The 20384-nt window shown below is 43.4% G+C and overlaps 3 protein-coding genes across 5 annotated transcripts; 1 reads left to right on the plus strand and 2 right to left on the minus strand.

Moving 5' to 3' along the window:
- Positions 1 to 3866: 3866 nt before the first annotated feature.
- On the minus strand, positions 3867 to 10679 carry LOC127752528 (uncharacterized). Of its 3 annotated transcripts, none has more exons than XM_052277952.1 (9): positions 10269 to 10679; positions 10042 to 10113; positions 9658 to 9728; positions 8647 to 9498; positions 8467 to 8560; positions 7496 to 8338; positions 5242 to 7375; positions 4893 to 5038; positions 3867 to 4628 (listed from the first exon to the last, which is right to left on the minus strand). In XM_052277952.1, exons 1-9 carry the CDS (start codon positions 10309 to 10311, stop codon positions 4309 to 4311), a joined length of 4575 nt encoding a protein of 1524 aa, XP_052133912.1. In that variant the 5' UTR covers positions 10312 to 10679; the 3' UTR covers positions 3867 to 4308. The 3 variants fall into 3 exon arrangements, with proteins under 3 accessions (XP_052133912.1, XP_052133896.1, XP_052133903.1); XM_052277936.1 differs by having other exon boundaries at positions 5242 to 7390; positions 10269 to 10678; XM_052277943.1 differs by having other exon boundaries at positions 4893 to 5035; positions 5242 to 7390; positions 10269 to 10677.
- A 5316-nt stretch (positions 10680 to 15995) lies between these two features.
- Positions 15996 to 17646, plus strand: LOC127760729 (uncharacterized). The gene is made up of 2 exons (XM_052285024.1): positions 15996 to 16200; positions 17311 to 17646. The coding sequence occupies exons 1-2, from the start codon at positions 16081 to 16083 to the stop codon at positions 17545 to 17547; spliced, it is 357 nt and encodes a 118-aa protein (XP_052140984.1). The 5' UTR covers positions 15996 to 16080; the 3' UTR covers positions 17548 to 17646.
- Positions 17647 to 18162: 516 nt separating this feature from the next.
- On the minus strand, positions 18163 to 20384 carry LOC127763221 (60S ribosomal protein L7a-2-like). Its single transcript, XM_052287864.1, has 6 exons — positions 20305 to 20384; positions 19961 to 20213; positions 19048 to 19217; positions 18794 to 18922; positions 18597 to 18689; positions 18163 to 18502 (listed from the first exon to the last, which is right to left on the minus strand). The coding sequence occupies exons 1-6, from the start codon at positions 20305 to 20307 to the stop codon at positions 18371 to 18373; spliced, it is 780 nt and encodes a 259-aa protein (XP_052143824.1). The 5' UTR covers positions 20308 to 20384; the 3' UTR covers positions 18163 to 18370.

Genomic DNA, 20384 nt, shown 5'->3' on the forward strand with positions numbered 1-20384 from the left:
TTCTTTTGTGGTATGTTGTATGATGTCGGTTTCAAGGTTTCTCTTGATTTTCCCTGGCTTGCTTTTAGTTTGTGTAGCATGTTTACTATTTTTGTCAATTTCTTGATTTGGGTAACCTGTCTATTAATAGAACGGAACAGCAGAAACATCAACAATGTGTGCTTGCAGGCATGGTGTCAACGTGTCATGGTGAAAATAAATGTGTAATGTTTCTCTGTAGAGCATGTTTTACACTTTTAGTGCCTCATATATAGCACACAATTATACAGTAGAGCAATGCTTCATGATTGAGAAAAAAATCGCATGATGTGGCGCTGTAAATTCCAAGCATTCCCACGGTGTTTAAGTAAAGTAATATAACTCAAAAGCTTTTCACCTTGTTCGTTGTACGGACTAGTGTCTTTCTGGCTATGAGAAATAGGAATTGAGGCTAGCTCAGTTGGTAGGAGGAGGTGTGGGTGTACACTCCCACCACCCAATTTTGGATCTTCTAACTTCGGTGTATATTAATTTCTTCGTTTTTTAGTTTCATACCAAAGTTTGTCTTTGCTTTCCTATAAAATGAAGATGGTATGACCTTTTTGTTCCTGTGCCATTGAAAACTCCAGTAAATATCTCATAGAACTTGAAAAATATCACGAACAATCAACGGGAAGGGCAAGCATGCTTCATAATCATAAGGTGGACCCTTGATGTTCCATAATCCATATCATTGGTTGACACTAACCAAGACCAAACAACCTTTCATGATGAGTTCGGTGTGGAAATGGCCCAACTAGATTGTGCTGGTATTGGCTTTAAGCTTGACTTTGTAACCTGAGCACATATAACACACCATAAGGCCCACCTGTGCTCGGTTTTACCTCGTCTATTTTCTTGTCATATGAAGGTCTCTAGCCACTACTGGTATATCAACAGAAGTTGTGAGGAGATGCCAGTTAAGTGTAGTGTTAGGGAGAACCTTTACCATCTCATCTAATGGAAAGTTGCAATCTTTTCTCTGGTGAGGTAGTAAAAGTGAACAGTTAAATCGAAATCATTTTACAAGTTGGGGAGCAGCATGTTCATTATAGTTCAGTCACAAACAACAAAAAAGTGTTCTCCTGTGTGGGCTAGCATGAGTGTGCCGGCAACTGTAGTTATCCCAAATCCCATCTCCATAAATATACTTATATATCTTAAAAAGTGTTCATTTATCACGACTGCAACTGCTGGCTGGCCATCTGCTGCCCAATTGAAAATGTTCTTGTTTGCTGGATAGTACGTAGGTAATGTTCATGCTGCCCAGTTTTGTGTTGTGTTTGCACGGAATCCATTTCATATTTTTAGTACTCCTTACCTGTGTTGTTCGGCACATTCATTGCCGAAATCTCCCATAAATGTGAGAAAGCCATTTGGTACCTGCTGGATCTTGCCAAGATGCCATAAAACCTGAGCTGCACGAGTACTTTGGCATCGTCAGTGCACATGGTCGGCAGTCACAGCTAGTACATCAGCACTGTCCTGCCCTGAAAATGCCACAGGGCCATAAAAAACATATTTCTGTTTCTCTTTTCATGGAGTTATAATTTTTTTTTTGGCATGTTCATGGAGTGAATTTTCTGGTCCTGATGGTTGCTTGTGAGTTGTGACTTAATGCTACCATCTACTACTACCATTTGGTTGAGAGGACTAGAGGAGGTTAGGATACTACTCCTATTGAGTATTGAGATGCCAGGTTATGGATTTGTAGCTTACTGGATCATGGTAGAGTGTTACAAAAATTTAGTAAATTTTCTGGAAATTGAACTGATGACTGCTCTATATATTGAGCAAGCTTACTACTGATACTAGAACTAGCATCTAGCATGTGAAGCATTCCCAATAGCTGAATTTGATAATGTTTTTATAACCATGGGCCTGCTGCTTGTCTTCTTCCAATACTTCATAGGTTAAAAAGTTGGGGTTAAAAGTGTGTGGACACTTGTGACAGTGTCGTGCTCAGTGAACAGCAAAAGTTACCTGTAAAAAAACAACCTCGTCTCTGAAGATGGAGGTTCTCTTTTCCTTTCACCAACGGCGATGCATGCGGTTGCTTGGAGATAGCAACATCTGTTGCTTCTCGAGTGGCAGCTCATATTATTTTTTTCCCTTTTCTTTTGATTTTGATTCGCATGGTCACTTTGTCTCTGATGAAGCTTTTGCCTTTTGTCTTGCACTCGCTTTTCACCGCTGCTGTTTGTAAAATTGTTGGATGCGTTTCTCATTCTCAACCTCAATTCGGATAGACTTTTGAGATGCCATTGCTTCTTCGCGAGAACGAAACGGATGCCAGCAAGAGAAAAACGAAGCATCCGCTCTCACTGGAGGACACGTGAAAATGACGAGTTCGATGGCCAACCAACCTAACATGCTCATCCATGCTAAGACTGTAGTCTGTAGGGCTGAGTGTAGCAGCAGGCAGCAGCAGCAAATGCAAAGGGTGTGTTATTCACGCCAAAATTGGAAGTTTAGTTGAAACTAGAACGATCTGACGGAAAAGTTGAAAATTTATGTGAGTGGGAAAGTTTGATGTGATGAAAAAGTTGGAGGTTTGTTGAAAAATTTTGGAGCTAAACTCGGCCTCAGCACATGTCAACCTTCTGAATTTAATCGACTGTAGCCATCCAGGTTGAGTTCACTAGAGATGGTCAAGTACGAGCATGCAAAAAAAAAAGTTATTAGTATATGGTTAATTCAGTTTTTGTTATTTTAAACTTGAAAAATGAATTTATATAATAGTTTAAAACAACTTCTGTATGGAATATGTTGTGCGAAATGTATCGTTTAGCAGTTTAAAATACGTGCTAATTAAAACCGAGGTAAATCTGCATCTTAATCAAATAGAGCTTGCAACTTAGTTACTTGCTATAATAACCTTTTGGTTTTCAAAACATCCCGGTTTTTGTCAATAACTTATTTGGTAACTACAATACCATCGGAATAGGGATAATCCCTCCTGACGGTAAGGGAAGCCTGAACTACCAAGCAGCCAAATTAATAGAATTTCTTTGGGACATAATTTTTTACTGAAACTAGCTTAATTATCACAAAATTTTCTTCAAGTCCATTTGTTCAAAAGCAGGATTTACTGTTGTTTTTATACACCAGCATCAATTGATGTACATGCATCCACCACGCCTAAAATATACATAAAATCCAACCGGTGAAAGCCATTCCCCTACAACTTTGACGGCATCAAAATTATTTATATTGCATGAATATTAATTTTAAGGTGGTCTAAATTATTCATACTCACGTTTGATGCGAACATAACCGACCTTTATTCTTTTTTTTTTCTTTTTTCTTTTGCTTTGCCAATGTTTGCTGCTCCCAGCAGGTGGCGAGTGGTGAGCATTGGCCATTGAAGGATACCAGGGGATGATCTGGTGAGGGCATCAATTCACGCAGATGTCGCGCCGCGAGTGACCGGCGACCATTTCGCCAACGGATCATCCACGTCGAGTGGGACAAGTTTTTTTTTTTTTTTTCTAGCTTATCCTTGGTATCGTCTCTTCTCATCTCATTCGATTGGGACACACCACGCACGCCTCAGCCTCACCTCTTTCGGGATGAGAATGAGATGGTTTCGGTCACTGTCTAAACATTAATTTTTTCTAGCTGCCAGTGCTTAAATTGCGTCTTGCGTCCATTTTACTGGAACGACTCTTGTGCTTCTGCAACAGTAAAGTCTCGTCGATGTTTTGTGTTTCTGTGACAGTTTAGTCTCGTGTAGTGAGAACTTGCACCAGAATAAGAAAAGTAACAGCGTAGACAGAGATGAAGTTTCGTACAGGTAGGTAACACCCGACGTATGTACTCCCAGAATCTTTGCAACAGACACAGTAGGCAACAAGAGAAGCATGATGTTACCACGATCAGTCGGTTACAACTACTACGACTCATCCACACCACGGTGAGTCGGTGACGGAGCATTCCATAACTTGGAAGAGAGACCATCGATTAAAAGGACAAAAAGTCCTTCAAAAAAAATAAGAACCCTACAAACATGCTGACCATTTTGCACTGTCCTGTACAATCTCTCCTGTAAAAACCTGAGGGCACCATAGATACACAAGGGGGGAAAGAAAAAGAAAGACAAATCCTCCCTAATTTCATCTTCTGACTAATTCTGTATCCTATGGCTAAAGGAATGAACAAAGGTGGGAGGGAGGGGTGAAAAAGGGGGTGGGAGTCATGATCTTCTCCACAGCAATGTTTACAAAATTTCTGCATCGCTACAAAGAGATGAACATGTACACAACACAAAATGGCGCCTAGAGATGCATGTTAATCATCAAGGCGATGAATCTCACCCATCATGATGCGGTTGCTGTGGACCTTGAAGCCAAGAAGAGACGGGTCAATCTGTTTTCCTTTCTTCGTTTTCTTCTTTGCACCCTTGCCGCCCGGGCCACCATCTGCAGATTCAGAGGCATCATACTGCTGCAATGCCGGCTTCTTCGTGCTCTTCACCATTTCCCTGAAGGACGGACCATCGACGCTTGTTCCTGATGGCGAGATGAAAGAGCCTGCCTCTTTGTTAGTGGAGACAGGGATATCCACAGGTTGGGCTGCCGAGGTGACTCCTCCTGATTCCAACTTATGATCTGCACAACATAATAGTTGCTACATCAAAGCTTGGAAGTTGGAACTCAAGACTGAGAATAGGGTAAATAGCGTATCCCACTGGAACACTACGAAGCACAACAATTTAGGTGCTACATAAGTGCCCTATCAAAAAACATCAATTTTCTGCTGAGTACTACTAGTGCGAAACAAGTCAGTCTAATCTATATATTTCCTTTTAAATATTTTCGGACTTTCTTAACCTGACAAGATAAACAAGCAAGCAGAATTTGCAAAAGGCATACCATCAGAAGACGCATGGCCTGCTTTCTTCAGCCTAATGGTTGAAGATATATCCGTGGACACTGCCTGAGTTGCAGAACCGTGTTGGCTTGGTGGGCGCTTCAGCAAGGAATGAGTGCCCCCTTTTGGCATGGTAGGTTCAGGCCTGCTTATGGAACATATAAGATTTAGAACCCGACATCAAAATGATCAGAAATCAAAGAGCACTCAGTTTGAAGAAAAAGTATAATTATAAACAACAGCACTTCTCAAAAGTTGGCAATACTGAAATGAACAAAACAAAAAAAAATATGAATTTAAAAAGGGGTGTGGGGTAAAAGAGGCACTTAGCAATAGAATCAAGAATAATACCAGTTGCTACCAGCTTCTTCAGCAAAGTTAGTGTCATCCCCTACCAAGCTCGCGCTTGAACCCTGCCTTTTTCCTCTTGGTACCTCATTGGCAAGTCCAACCAATTGATTACCTGATGCACCACCCCCCATAATACCTGAAAAATCACCCCTTTGCATATCAAGCATTGATCCTGAGCTTGATCTCAGGCCCAACTTTCCACTGTTCTCAATACTGCTAGTCAAACTCTCCAAATTTGCTGCTCCCTCTTGTCCTGCCTGCCCAGCTTTAGCAAAAAGGGACCTTTCTGCAAGAGGATCATCAAAAGACAACCTGTCCGCAGGTGATCTTAAAGGGTTATCTGCAGCAGGCTGTGCAAAGAGCGATGAAGGGTCTTTACGTCCAAAGGATGCCGGTACTGGAACATCAGGATAACCACGAGATTGTTGTGACTGAACTAGTTTTTGATGGAACAAGTCGCTCAAATCTTGCTCTGTGCTCCTCTCGTTGTTCCTAAGTGATGCCCATGCATGTGAATTGTCAACGGCAAGGTTCATTTCTACATTCCTTCGCTGTTTCTGTGCTTCCATTTGCATCTGGCTGATGCGTGAAGGTTCCATAAGTGTGTTTTGCAACTGTCCATTGGCATCTGACCAGTGCCTATCCAGCCTTGCCAAGTTACCAGAAAGCTGTTCCTGAAGCCTGTGTTGCTGCGGATGAACCCCTGAAGGAACCATAGGCATTTGTCCTAGAGAATACAAATCTCCATGTGTTTCTAACTGACCAATGCCATGATGGCGTGCTAGGGAATTTACAACATCCAGGTTAGGTAGAGGAGCGCCACCAGGCAAAGAGCCAGATCTCTCAAGGGAGTGGATACCTTGACCTCCTCTATGCAACCGCTCATGCAAAGACAAGCTCCGCTCGAGATGTTCATGCTGCTCCACCGATGAGGATCTCTGAAGGGACTGCAGAAGATCAAAATGTCCTAGTCTAGAGGCATGGCCTTGGTTCGGACTAGTTCCTGAGCGGATAAAATGACCCGATTCATCCATTGGCCAACCCCCACTCAAATGTCTTTCTTCCTCTCTGCCTGCATGTTGACGAAGAGCGTTTGCCAATTGTTGTGACTGGAGCTGATCATGGTGAAGACCTAACAGAATTTGTTGCTCTAAAGGAAGCATTTGCCTCTGATTTGAACGTGAGAGAACATCCATCAGATCATTGTGATGCTCCCTATGGATACCTTGCCCAAATTTTGCTTGAATGAGTTGCTCAATCGCTGCATCATGCTGCCTTTGCAAATGGTGGGGCTGGTGATGCAGGTCATTCAATACATGTTCCCGAAGTAATACTTGATCAACCATGTTAGTTGGTCCAAAATTTGAAGCTTGCAACTGTTGCTGCAACATTTGCTCTAGAATCAGCTGTTGCTGTTGCTGTTGTTGCTGTTGCTGTTGAAGAAGCTGCTGGGCTTGACGCTGCTGCAGTTGCCTCTGGTGCTGCTCTTGCTGGAGCTGTTGGCGGCGTTGCTGTTGCTCAAGCTCAAACTGGACTCTCAAAAGATGCTCCACCTCAGGAACCGGTTGATTCATAGACTGCCTGTGTTGGTGCAAAGAATCAAACACCTGTCCTGGAAATGGTCCAGGAAACTCCAGATTGTTCCGAGCCATCAACTGCTCCTGCTGCCGTTGCTCCCTCCGGATCTGTTGGAGAAGCATTTGCTCCTCCATATTCAAATGATTCAAGTCAGGTTCAAGCTGGGGAAGTCGACCTGAAATGTTTGTGTCAGTCACATTGTCCAGACGCCCAAAGTTGGCAGGCCACTCGTCTCGAACAACAGGAGCTTCATTCATCCTGCCAAGCTGCCCATGCCTCATGCTCACAGGCGGAATGTCCTTAGGGGCTGCAGGCTTGGGATTTCTTCGCTCATTTACACCGAGTACGTTAGATGAGAGAGGTTGCTTCGGGTGCATTCCTTCTAACTCAGACCAAAGCAAGCCAAGAGGACTGAGCTCACTCTCTCGGGGAACATCATGCTGGGGCAAATTAGCTTCTCCCATTGCAGCACGGTGATCACGTGATGCCAACTGGAAATCTGAACGGTCATTTTCAAGATCCCGTAGAGACTGACCAGTGCTGCTGTTAGGCCTCGCTGTGTACAAAATTTCTGCGGTAAGTAGAAATAAAAAAAAATGAGCATTTACTGCAAATTGGAAACAAAGGACTGAGAGATGATTGTGAATATAAGGCCTCAAAAACCAAGGAAACTAACCTTCAGCATCCAGACTCACTGATTCAGGAATGTGCTGCTGGCAGATATCAACATTAGATGTGGTCTTTTCTGTTTCATGTGAAGGGAGCCAACTCATATGTGACTGAACAGCTGCTTCCTGCTCACCTCTTTTAAGATCAAGAACATAACTTTCAGAATCCCGTTTAGATGTTTGATCATTCTTCCCAAAAGAACCAGAAGCAGGAACCTTGTCATCAAAACTATTATGTACAGAGTCTGGAGATTCACTAGTTTCACCATGGGATACAGGTGGGAGAGGTTGGGGCTTTTGTCCAAGGTGTGGCATTACTTCAAAAAGTGGCCGGAAAGGAGAATCGTCTGGAGAATTAGCCAAACGCACTGGTAACTCCAAACCAAAATATCCATCTTCGTACCAAGAGATTATGTCAGCACCTAGGAATGGACCCTGCATGCCCCCTTGGGGATCCAAATAAAACAGAGTTAAGTCCTCTGGATAGCTAGCCTGGCCACTAGCTTTTGTATCCATGTCATTATTTTGGTACAGCACAGGAGGTTGTTGAATATGCTCAAAGGGTGATTCAAGAAACAGAGAGCTTGAGTCGTTGGGTAGCTTTACACCAAGATCAAGATCAGCACTTGAGTTGACTTCATTAATTTTCACATCTTCCCGTATGCCAGAAAGCCTAAATTCATTTTGTTCCATAGCAAGGTCCTTTGACGGAAATGTAATACCAGCAGAGATTACCCCTCCGTCATAGAAGGCATCCTTCTCTGAGATTAAAGTGGATGATTCTTCCTGACCCAATCCACTAAAAGCAACAGAGCTTGTATCCTTCTTGCCATCAATACCAGAAGCCAATCCTGAAATATAGTTAGCTTCAGAAGACGCCCAGAAAGAAAAGAACCCTTGTGACGGTAGCTCATGCATTTTTTAGATCTACAAAAATAATAGCCACAATGCTGCTTGCAGCTTCGTATGGTGTACATACCTTCAAGCTCTTTTTTCCTATCTCTTTGCATTCCAGCTGTATTGGCTACTTCACTGCTGATGACCTTACCCTTCATAATATCTTCCCTAACAGCCTACAAAATGAATAGGCAGATAAATATGCATATGAGCAGAGTTGAATATTCAACGAAAAGTAAGGCATTTATCAACAAAATGTTACCTCCTCATCAGTATCAGGTGCAACAAAGGCCAGAGGTTTCACAGGAGAAGATAGTACGACAGAAGGAACTTCCTCCAGCTTACAGTGTACGTCATCAAAGGATGGCATTGCCTTTTGTTGCCTGTATATATCAAGAAGTTTGCCCCGTGGGTAGCGAAAGGTAACAGCAGATGATGCACATTTTCCATGTGTAGCAGGAGCACCAATTGGTCCAGCAGAAGATGGCCGGGTGAAGGATGGGATGGAGTTGGGGTTTGCCCTGCCTCTTCCAGCGGAAAAACCAACATTGGACTCCTTCGCACGTCCTTTCTCCAATCCAAATCCCGGAGCAGCGCGGTACGTTGCTGTTCCAGCTGAGTGACTTTCCTGCCGGTGACGAGGTCTCCATTTGTCACGAGAGTCTGTCTCAGGCAGCAGCCTTCCAGTAAATGTCTGTTTTTCAGCATGGCTTTCATCCTTCTCCGCATCAAGCTTCTTTTCCGATCTGGAGTCCTTCTCCTTGTCATCAGGCCCCCATCTTGATGACCATTTGCCATCACGCCGCCCTTCATTCCCTGAACCACGGGTGGATCCATCGTTCCACCTTTCAGATGGGGGTGCTCGTGAATCACCTCCATCCCTCACAGAAACATTATCAGATCGGCGATCATTTTTACGGCTCTCCATATCGCGGTCCACTTCCTTCTTGCGCTCCCTCCTCCCAGGTAGGCTTGTTTCCCTCTCCTCTTCTAGCCAACGAAGGCTACTGTCAGCATCAAATACATTCCGCCTGCGTTCTTTCTTGTCGGCAGCTCCTTCCGACATCCTTGCTTCTTTTTCAGAAGGGTCAAGCAAGGAACCATGACCCAAAATCTGCAAACAAGCATCGTGCATCATTAATGACCGTTTCTAGCAGCAAGCGATAAACAATAAATCAATATACAGTCCCAGATAAACTTATGAGTTGTGACCAAAGTAGAAAAGCCATATAGAGAGTCTGAATTGAAACATGGTCAGGAGAGCATCACAAACCTTTGCATCAGTTGGTTTAGCATAAAGCCACTGAGGAGACAGAGGAATGCTGTTATCCAGGTGCTGCTGATCTGCATAGCCAAAAGATTTTCCAGGGTCAACGACTTAGAAAAAGCGTGCTATCTCACACAAAAGGATGCCCTGCTCACGCACAAACCCCACTCTCACTCCCACCAGCAAGCAAGCAAGCGTCCGCTCACACACCACACAAGCAGGCACAGGACGCGCACGCACGAGCACACGTGCACACACACACGCATGAACAGTATACCCAATCCAAAACCAAATCATACATGAAGCTATATGCTACAATTCCCTCGACGACTAAGGAAGAAAAAAAAATAACGAACGATGCGATGCGGGTGTGTGTAGAAGGGCCCCGACCTTTGGATTCGTCGACGAAACCTATTGCGGCGGCGGCGGCCCTGTCGTCGTCGATCCCCAGCGAGAGCACATCTGCGCAAACAAACCAGGCATCATCATCATTCATCACCACCAAATCGAACACAGATCTGAACACCCCCACCCCACCCCCACCCCCAATCCCGCGAGCGCCGCAGATCGGAGATCTCCCCACCCCCGCTGCACACGGTTGGATCGGGCGTGCTCACCTTTGCCGAGCGCCGCGAATCGATCCATCTTCCTCTCCGACATATCGCCCTCCTCTCGCGGCCGCGGGATCCGAGCGGGGAGGGGGAGTGTGCGCGAAGCTCGCTCGCTAGGGTTTCGTCGGCGGCGGCGGCGGCGGCGGCGGGAAGCGGAGCGGGCGCGCGGGGGGAGGGGGGGAGGCGGCTGCGGCTGCGGCGGCGGCGGCGGAGGAGGAGGAGGAGGAGGAGGGCTAGGGTTTCGAGCGCGGGGGTCGCCGGAGAGTGTGAGGAGGAGGAGATGGGTTGTGTTGTTTAGGGGGGGAGGCTTTTCCGTGCGCTTGGTCTCTTTCGATTCGAGAGGCGATGGGTTTGGGTGCGATGCGATGCGTTGGGAGCGGAGAAGGGGAGGAGAAGGATGATGAGATTGAGGGATCCCGAGAGGGGAGGGAGGGGGGGTGGGGGGGGGGGGTGCGAGGGGATAAAATCACCGGATTGTTTTTTAGTGACCTTCCTCCTCCTCCCCTTTTCACTTTTTTTTATTTTTATTATTTATTTATATTTTTCTCACTCTATTATTGTCACGGTGTGCTGCTATACGTACGACCGACCCAGTTATACTACTAAAGATATACCCATAAATCATATGCACTATAGTCGTTTATAACCGCCGATCAACAATCATAAATGGTGTTTGAATCTCCTGAAGATGAAGATGAAGATAAAGGTTAAGTATTTCACACAAAACGATGTGGTAATAACATGTGATTAATTAAGTTTTAATTATTACAAACTTCAAAATGGATTAATCTGATATTTTAGAACAACTTTCATATAAAAAGTTTTCACACGAAACGCATTTTTTTAAGCAGTTTGAAAAGCGTGCCACGATAATCCAAAATTTTATCCTCTCCCAGGAACAAACAGGGCCATGCCATACATGAGTCAGAACAGATGGGTTGAATGCATAGCGATTTTCATTGTTGATGATGGATGGAAAAGGGTGGTGGTTGTTGTTGTTCATCAATGGATGGGGAAAGTGTTGCAGGGTGAAATTGATATCTGATGATCCTATATTTATTATTATCTGCTTTTATTTACTCATATATGATTGTTTTTATGGAGCAGTCTATTATTAATATGGAAGTACGATTTTTGATCTATTGACGGTGGATAGAAAAGGGTGGGTGGTGGTGGTTGTTCATAACAGATGGGGGAACTGTTGGTATTCGATCCTTTATTGCCTGCTTTTGTATAAACTTATCTATGGAGTTACGAATAGAGATATGGCGTGTAAATGCGCACATAATTCTGTCTCATGTATCCACACAAACATCTCATGTAATTGGATTGGTGTTATAGATTAATACTGATATGTTAAAAGTATGAGATGTTTGAAAAATACTCGAGACATAATAAATATTGAACCTATAAATTGTAAATTTATAATTAATTATGTTTAACCATAGTACTTACTGTCAGATAGACAGAGACTAAAGACCAACCATAGGAATTGCTACGGGACCACAAAATATTACATGACCTTCATAGGGGCTGTTGGCAAAGCTCATAAATATCTCAAACAAGATGATAAAAGAAGTCTGGACAGAAAAAATCATCCTACCATATAGTAGCATATTACTGTATACTCATGACTCCTAAGTTCTAACTGAAAGTCTACAAGTATACGTACACATGCTAATCACCTCACTAAGCGAAAAGGTAAAAGTACCCAGTAACGATATAGGGGCTGTTTAGTTGGTGAAATAAAAAATTTTTGGTGTCACATTAGATGTTTGATCGGATGTTGGAAAGTGTTTTCGGACACGAATGAAAAAACTAATTTCATAACTCGTCTAGAAACCGCGAGACGAATCTTTCGAGCCTAATTAAGCCGTTATTAGCACATATGGGTTACTGTAGCACTTATAGCTAATCATGGACTAATTAGACTCAAAAGATTCATCTCGCAATTTACATGCAAACTGTACAATTAGTTTTTCTTTTTATCTATATTAAATGCTTCATATATGTGTCAAAAGATTCGATGTAATGTTTTTACGAAAATTTTTTGGGAACTAACCAGGGCTAATTAAATTAATCTCAATCTGCCAAATGTTGTCATCGGTTATCCATCGCCCCTACCACAGAGAAAAAAAAAAAGGAAAAGATTCCATGGGCCAAGGGAGATGGCGTCCCTGGATCACAATGCATCCGTCATCAAATTCCAGAAACTTCCACCATTAGGCCTCCAAAAAAAATATGTTAGCTTGATACGGGGATACGGATACACGATACGGTGATATGGGGATACGTCATTTTTTAAAATACTAGGATACAGGGATACGTGTATATATTTATATATATAAAGGAAATAGCAATAAAATAGGAGTGTTCAGGCAATTCCATATCAATCTTCTCCAAATTATCTTTTCTAGATAATTCAAGTTGGCGAATACAGACAAAAATCAACACATACATGAAAGACAAATAAATCGATGCATCGTGCTTACAACATCAAGTGAAGTGCCGACTAGGCAAGTAGGACCGATCGACCACCACCAATATCAAGATGTTGCTTGCACTTGCTTTCTCTTGATAAATCAGCAGCTGCATGAGCAGCCGCGCTAGCACTAGTATTGCTAGATGCACATGCACTAGCCTGAGCTTCCAGATCCAAAATCCATGATAGCACTTGACTACTTGTAGCAAGAAAATAAGAAAAAAAAATTACAGATCAAGCATGGGAACTTGGAAAGCCAAGCCAGAAGAGGAGATTTGGCTCACTCGTGTTTCCACGGTGCCACCGGCGGCGACAGCGGCAGCGGCGGAGGCGGCGGCCAAACGGCCTCCGCTTGGCGTTGGCGCGGGCAATCTTCCGCTGCGCCTAGCTGTGATGCTGTTGCTTCCGCGTGTGGCGATGACGACGGCACCGGGACAGCGCGAGGCCACGAGCATGAAGAGCATCCGGAGGAATAGCAGATGGAACCATATCAGGAATGTTTGGGACGTATCAGCGAAGTATCTGTGTTTTTCTATTTAATTGAAAATCGCAAAAATCTGGGATACGTACGGGATACGTATCCATATCCGTGCAAGTATTCGATACGGATACGTGGCTTGTGTGCCGTATCCAGTTAACACAGCCAAAAAATTGCTTAAGCAGAAACTGCCCGTGTGGATGGCAGGAAATTTTCCAAAAAATTGCTAATGTTTGTTTCATCAGCAGAAGTAAAAGCATCGTTCAAGATCGGCAAGAAAATTTAAATTTTATTTTCTACGTTTTTCATCGCTAACTATAAATTATTTTTTATTTACTACTAATAAAATATACGAATAAGCTAAAGATAAGCGAAACGATGGAGTCTATGGACACGGTGTAAAAAACAAGTCTTGATCTTCCATGTACTCAACGTGCGAGCCAGCTCTGGAACCGTTGATTGAACACTACTCAAGAACAGAAGATGCAGCGAATCATATCAGAAACCAAAAGGGCAGCATCTCCTTTTTCCTTTTAGAATCGGACGGAACAGGAAGCTGTCCTTCAAAGAAACAACACCACCATATAGGTTCTAAATAGTGAACTCATGGGGCCAGTTTAGCCCACACCAAACAGTCAGGGGATTGCTTCGATCGATAGGATAATCCATTTCAATTTCTGCTCTCAAATTGCATCATGAAAACTATTGTTCATTTCAATCGATACGGGAAGTCCACATCCAGAAAGATTGGTTTGACTGGATGATCACAAGCTGTATAGATATTTACCTTAATGGCCTCCCAGATTTCGTTGAACTCTAATTTATCCTCGTTCTGAAAAAGACGGAGGCAGTCTTCTTATGCACAATCCGACGGAAACGGCTCTAAGATGTTATATTTTAGGATAGAAATACTACTACTATTTTTTTCAGTCACAATTTGTACGTTAGGAAGGTGTGCAATAGCTAAGGAGAACAAAGATTGATAAAGGAAAATATGTAGAGCGAATGTGAAGAATATAAAAATAGACGTATGAGCCAAAATCTCATACATCCATTTTGAATTCTACGATGGTTTCTAGGTTTGTTGGGTCTTATGCATTTAGCCCATTATTGGACAGGAATGAGCCAAAATCCACGTGTATCATCCCGTTCGGGACCAACATTGGAAGACATAAGACTATTAGACACCCCTCAACTATTTGTTTTGTCTAAAACACACCCTCCAACTTCAAAACCAGATATTTTACACCCCAACTATAAATACCTACACATAATCTCCCTAGGTGTTTTCTAGCCTAGATTTGGTACCACGTGTGATTTTTTTTATTAAAAAAAGTGGATCCCACGTGTCAGGAGTCACCCCTCCCATCTCTCTCGTCTCTCTATCTCTATCTCTATCTCTTATCTCCTTCCTCACATTCCTCAGATAGAGCAACAGAGGAGGGCGGGTTCAGGTGTCGGTGCTCCAGCGAGAGAATGACAGTGACTGCAGTGATAGGACGCGTTCTACCGCTTTAGTAGTGGTAGGATGGGTCAAGGGGAGGAGCTCGAGCTACACACATCGCTCTGGCGCTCGACCTCTTCCGCGTGGTCGATAACTTCACCTTCCGTTCCATTCCAACATGCATCAACGTGTGCCGCTGAAGCTAGCTGCTACTCCTCCTTTGCCACCTACCTTGACTCGCGGAAGCACTGCCCTTCCACACACAACTTGGCGACGGGATGTGTGGCCGTGCGAAAGTTGGGAATAGCTCGTTGAGGAGATCATGGACAAGGTCGCATGACTCCGCTCCCTTCTCTCTAGAGCGACGAGGAAAGTGTTGATCAGCGACCTCGCCTTTGCGAGCTTGTACTTTCGGTGGATTGAGCGAGAAAGGGAAATGAGGTCATAGAAGGGAGGAGAGATTGACATGCGAGACCCACCCACATACTTCTTCCGTTTTTTAATAGATGACAACTTTGACTTTTTCTCGCATGTTTGACCATTCGTCTTATTCAAAAAATTTGTGCAAATGTCTAATATATAAATCACACTTAAAATACTATGAGTGATAAAACAACTCATAACAAAATAAGTTATAATTATGTAAATTTTTTGAATAAGACGAATGGTCAAACATGTGAGAAAAAGTCAACGGTGTCATCTATTAGAAAAGGGAGGGAGTATTTTTCTTGTATTTCCTATACTAACTAGACTATCACATAAGCGCTACATACAACTTTTCGCCACTTTCAAGAAGTAGCAATTAAGGATTTGCCTGACTATGACATATGGGTCCAGTGGCAAATCCTTTATCACCACTCGTAAGAGTGGCAAATAGTTAATTATCCCGGTCTAAAATACATGTTTTGAACTTGGGGTGTATGTTTTACACCAAGGGAAAGACTAGTGGGGAGGCAAAGTGGACTTATCCCAAATTGGAATTCCTTTGCTAATGTGATGTTAGGCTGGGCCGGGATGGGAATATTCCTCCTTTCCCAACCCCACGGCCCACGGCGCAGAGCGTGCGGCATACTGCTCGCGCCGCCTTCCTCTCGCTCCCGCGCCGGCGCTCATCCTCCGTCGCGCGAGAGGGCAAGGCAACGCCGCTGCTCAGTGCTGCCTTCGTTCTCTCTCCCCTTTCCTCCCGTGTGAGATCCTCCATGCCGATGTGGATTCCTTGCTGTCCATCGACGGTTTTCCGAGCTTGGGGGGAGGAGATGAAGAACAACTCCGTTTCGGATCCGGCGTCCGTGTCCGATTCTCTTCTCGATCGGATCCCACACCCACACACCACACCCGCCGCCACACAGCGAGAGGAGCAGAGGAATTAAGCAGAGTGTTGGAAAGGAACAAGGAATAATCCGGCGGCCCGGAGATGAAGTCCGGCAAGCCGCCGACGGCGGGGGTCCGCGTATTCGGCGGGCTACGCTACGCTCCGCCGGATGGCATGGTCGTCGACAACCCTCTACTGGCCGCCCTCATCCGAGCTGTTTACGTAAGTGTTTTCTTTCCTCCTCCTTGCAATATGTATATGCTGTTGCAAGATTACATTCCCTTTATTTTTTGGGTTCTGGCTTTGTTTCATCGTAGGATCTATGGCAAATGACAATGGAGATGCTCCTTGTTGTTGGGGTCTGACTTAATCTGGAGCATTTTCCGTTGTCATTTGCTGATTCATATTGTTATTATCTCACTGTGTGGCAGTGCTACCTTATTTTGTTGGGCAGTTTAATCGTTGGAGTCATTGTCAAATACACCATGTTGTTCTTATTTCTGCATATACTCACTCCAGTGTTTAGGCCAGCAGATGGAGTGATAGAATGCTAGTAAATTTCATCATCTTTCGGTGCTATTATTATAGTGCACCATGAAGTTTGGGTGCCATCATTTGTCTAAAATCTTTGATGTGATAGTACCAATCTTCCCTTGTTATTATTTATTAGTCCTCTTTCCGTTTTAGGTTATAAGACGTTTTGATTTTAGTCAAAGTCAAACTACTCTAAGTTTGACTAACTCTTTAGAAAAAAGTAGTAATATTTATAACAACACATAGTTTTATTAAATTTATAATTGAATAAATTGTCATAATATATTTGTCTTGGGTTAGGGCATCCACAATGTAGTTCAAAAGTGGTCCATAAGCAATATAATATGTGATTTAGCCACCTAGCAACATTGTGGAACTAGTCTATAACAAAGAAATAGCAAAAGTTACGCATAAGCATATGGGTTGCCCATAGAGAATAAAATATAGTATTTGTCTCTACTTCTTCTCTCCCCCTGATACTATTTGCTATCCATATACATTGTGAAGGTTACAATAGTTAAAGTTTATATATGTGGGTCCCATCTATATGGACTACTTTTACCATATACATTGTTGTTGCCCTTAAAATATTATTATTTTTCTATAAAATTAGTCAAACTTATAATAGTTTAACTTTAATCAAAGTCAAGACGTATTATAACCTGAAAAATAGGGAGTAGTAGTAGTTGTTTAGTTGGTACTTCAATCATGTATATAACTTTCTTTGCATCCAGATTTTCTTATCTTGGAATCCCAGTGAATAGTCAGTCACTCACTTTGCCTGTTATTTCTTTGCAGACCTTGTACATGGCTACTACGGTGCTTCTCTACATTTTTGGCATGGTTACTGCTCTCAAGGAATACGAATTGTTAGTGCCACTGTCCATAATTGTAGTCATGCAGCCCTTCTTCATATTGATGTGGATTGCAGCACCATTCCTTAGGACTGTAGCAATTGTGAAATATGCGATGGGGCTCCCTGATGGTAACAACGTCAACAGAATTCCAACAGGAAGGATGTCAACCCTAGCCTGAACAAAGTGTGCCTAAGCAGGGTTCTTCAAGTTTATCATAATTGTGCCCTCTTTAGAAATAGGCCACTTCTAGTTGCCGTCTTCTTTAGAAGACTTTTAGATTTAGGTGTGTATTCTATTAGAATATATCTTAAAGCAACTTTGTATGTTTCTATTAGTTATATGATGCTTCATGGTTCTTTTGTAGTGAGTTTCATGGTTTCTGCTTTCTCCCTTGTAATGTGTTGATTCTTTTGATTTTGGAGAATAAAAACCACCAGTTCCTTTTATTTATCTGTGCAACATTTGTACATCCGTAGAGGCATTTTTGCAGACTTATCCAGCCACCGGGGCTTCTCTATTCCTAATTCCAATAGGCTGCCAAGCCAGATCGACAAGCCGTGATTTGAGTCTGGTGCTACAATGTCGTGCAGTCGGAACAGTGCAAGACAGTAGATAATACTCGCCAAAGTGGAAAGAAAATATATCAACTACAACGATCAAGCCAAAAATGCCACCTTTTTTAAAGTCCAAATTAAAAATGTGGCATTTTTTTTCTTTTTTGAGTAGATGTATAGCTAAAATAACCTTATATTCCGACAGGGTTAGTAGTGAACACATGGGACAGTTTAGCCCACACCCAACACCAATAGTGAATTCATTTCTAATTCTGCTGTAAACTCCACAGAATAGTTGCAACAGGAATAGGTATTAATTTTAATTTAAAGTACACTCAAGGTCCACATCCACATAATAACTATAAGCATACTACACTGCAGACCGAAGTTATAAGATCACAATGTGTTCCTAGTAACAACCACAACGCAAAATTTCAGGCTAGTTCTTTAGGTCATCCTCTGGGCAGCTTCCTTGGCTAGAAGCTTTTCCCTGGCTTTGGTCTTGGCTTGTGACTTTGAGCCCATGATACCACCACCCCACTTCTTCCTGACCTCATCGAACTTGTCGTTGAAGTTTGACTGGGAGTCAGTTAGAAGTGTCGGTTTAGAGTCATATGCAACAAACAACAAGGACTGGTTAGACTGGATGAGCACAAGCTCTTTAGATACTTACCTTAATGGCCTCCAAGATTTTGCTGAACTCCAACTTGTCTTCATTCTTCACAGTCGTCAGACAAAGGACAGATGCTGTCTTCTTGTGCACAATCTGGTCAAATAGAATTTTTTTTAGTTGCAGTTTGTACATTAGGGAGCTGTGCAGAGGTAAGGGGAATATGGATTGCTAAGAGCAGAATAAATAACTAGACATACCGATCCAAGACGAGCCTTTCCCTTCACAATGCAATAAGGGATTTCCATCTTCCTGCACAAGGCTGGGAGCCAAACGACGAGTTCAATGGGGTCGACATCATGAGCAATGACCACAAGCTGTGCCTTGCTCTGCAGGTAAGAGAATAGCAGCACTTGATTAATTGGCACATATAGAAATATAGAACATTAAGTAGAGTAAAATTAACACATAGATGACATGAAATAGTAGTAGCCAGAGCACAACAAGAACACACCTGTTCAATCAAATAGGTCACATGGTCAAGACCATACTTCACAACAATTGGTTTCTTGGCTTCAACAGTCTTCCCTTCAGCCTCTGCTTGCGCTCTTTTCAAAAGCCTTTCCTTCTTGGCAGCCTTATCTTCAGGGTGGTACTTCAACAGCATCTTGAATAGATTAGTTGCTGCAGTACAAATAAAACCTTAGCTTGCAAACAGTCATGTCAAAATACACAGGTGCATGAGTTGTAAAAACCATTGAAGAATACATACAAGCTTTATCACCAATTCTATCCGTCAATAGTAGAGAAAACATAAAATCAAAAAAAAAATGAATCATACAGTTATTGAAAGGGAATATGCATTGTTCCATTAAGGATTCCAGTATAAAGTTACTCAAAAAGGTGGCAGTTTGGCTATCACGGCAACATTGTTATCCGACGAAAGCATGCAAGTCAGACAACATGATCAACACAGTATTTGTTGAAAAATGGAGGCAAGCGAGTCATCACTCACAGGCCTTCAGCTACCCTATCAACTTCAGTGTACGGGTGTGGCAGATCAAGTATAAGACATAAACATTGGCACATTGCCGATAAATTCAGCACATTCATAAAAAACACCTAATCTAGTTGATGGAATGAGTGAATGACCATATGATCAGCTGATCACACATCAATTGGAAACCATAGAAACTAGCTGGCAGATTGACCAGGCCCTTCAGCTTCTCCAATGAACAAATTACAAGTATAACAATCAATTACCCTTAGAAAACTAGTTAAAACATGTATGATCTTCAGCCTAACGAACTGGCCTAGTAGTAGCTAGCAACATCTAGGTGTACAAACAACAGAATCAACGGTGCCACTACCACAGATGCGAACAATTGGACGGATTCAGCTAGCAAAAGTAGCGTCACCACACGAACCGAGGTTCTTGTCGAGGGTGCGGGTGAACTGGTTGAGCGCGGGTGGAACCTTGAGGCGCTGCTTGAGGACGCGGCGCTGGCGCTGGATCCGCACCGCCTTGGGCCATCTGACGAAGCGGTGCAAGTCCTTCCTCGGCGGGAGCGCGCCGCCGATCCCGAACTGCTTCGGCCGCTTCTCGAACAGCGGGTTCACCGCCGCCGCCGCCGCCTTCTTCCTCGCCGGCACCGGCGCCTTCGCGCCTCTCTTCGGGGCCTGCGACAGCACGGACGGGGTCAGTCGGTCGGGATGGCACGGCGTATGCTTCCGCCTGAGACGGGGTGGAGGAGCTCGCCGGAGTGCGTACCATCGCGGCGGCGCGCGGGATTGGAGGGAGGAAGTGGCGGCGCGGGAGGATTAACCCTAGGAAAGCTGTGGGATGGCGGC

The sequence above is a fragment of the Oryza glaberrima genome, chromosome 1 (assembly GCF_000147395.1).
Source record: "Oryza glaberrima chromosome 1, OglaRS2, whole genome shotgun sequence".
NCBI classification, from domain to species: Eukaryota; Viridiplantae; Streptophyta; class Magnoliopsida; order Poales; family Poaceae; genus Oryza; species Oryza glaberrima.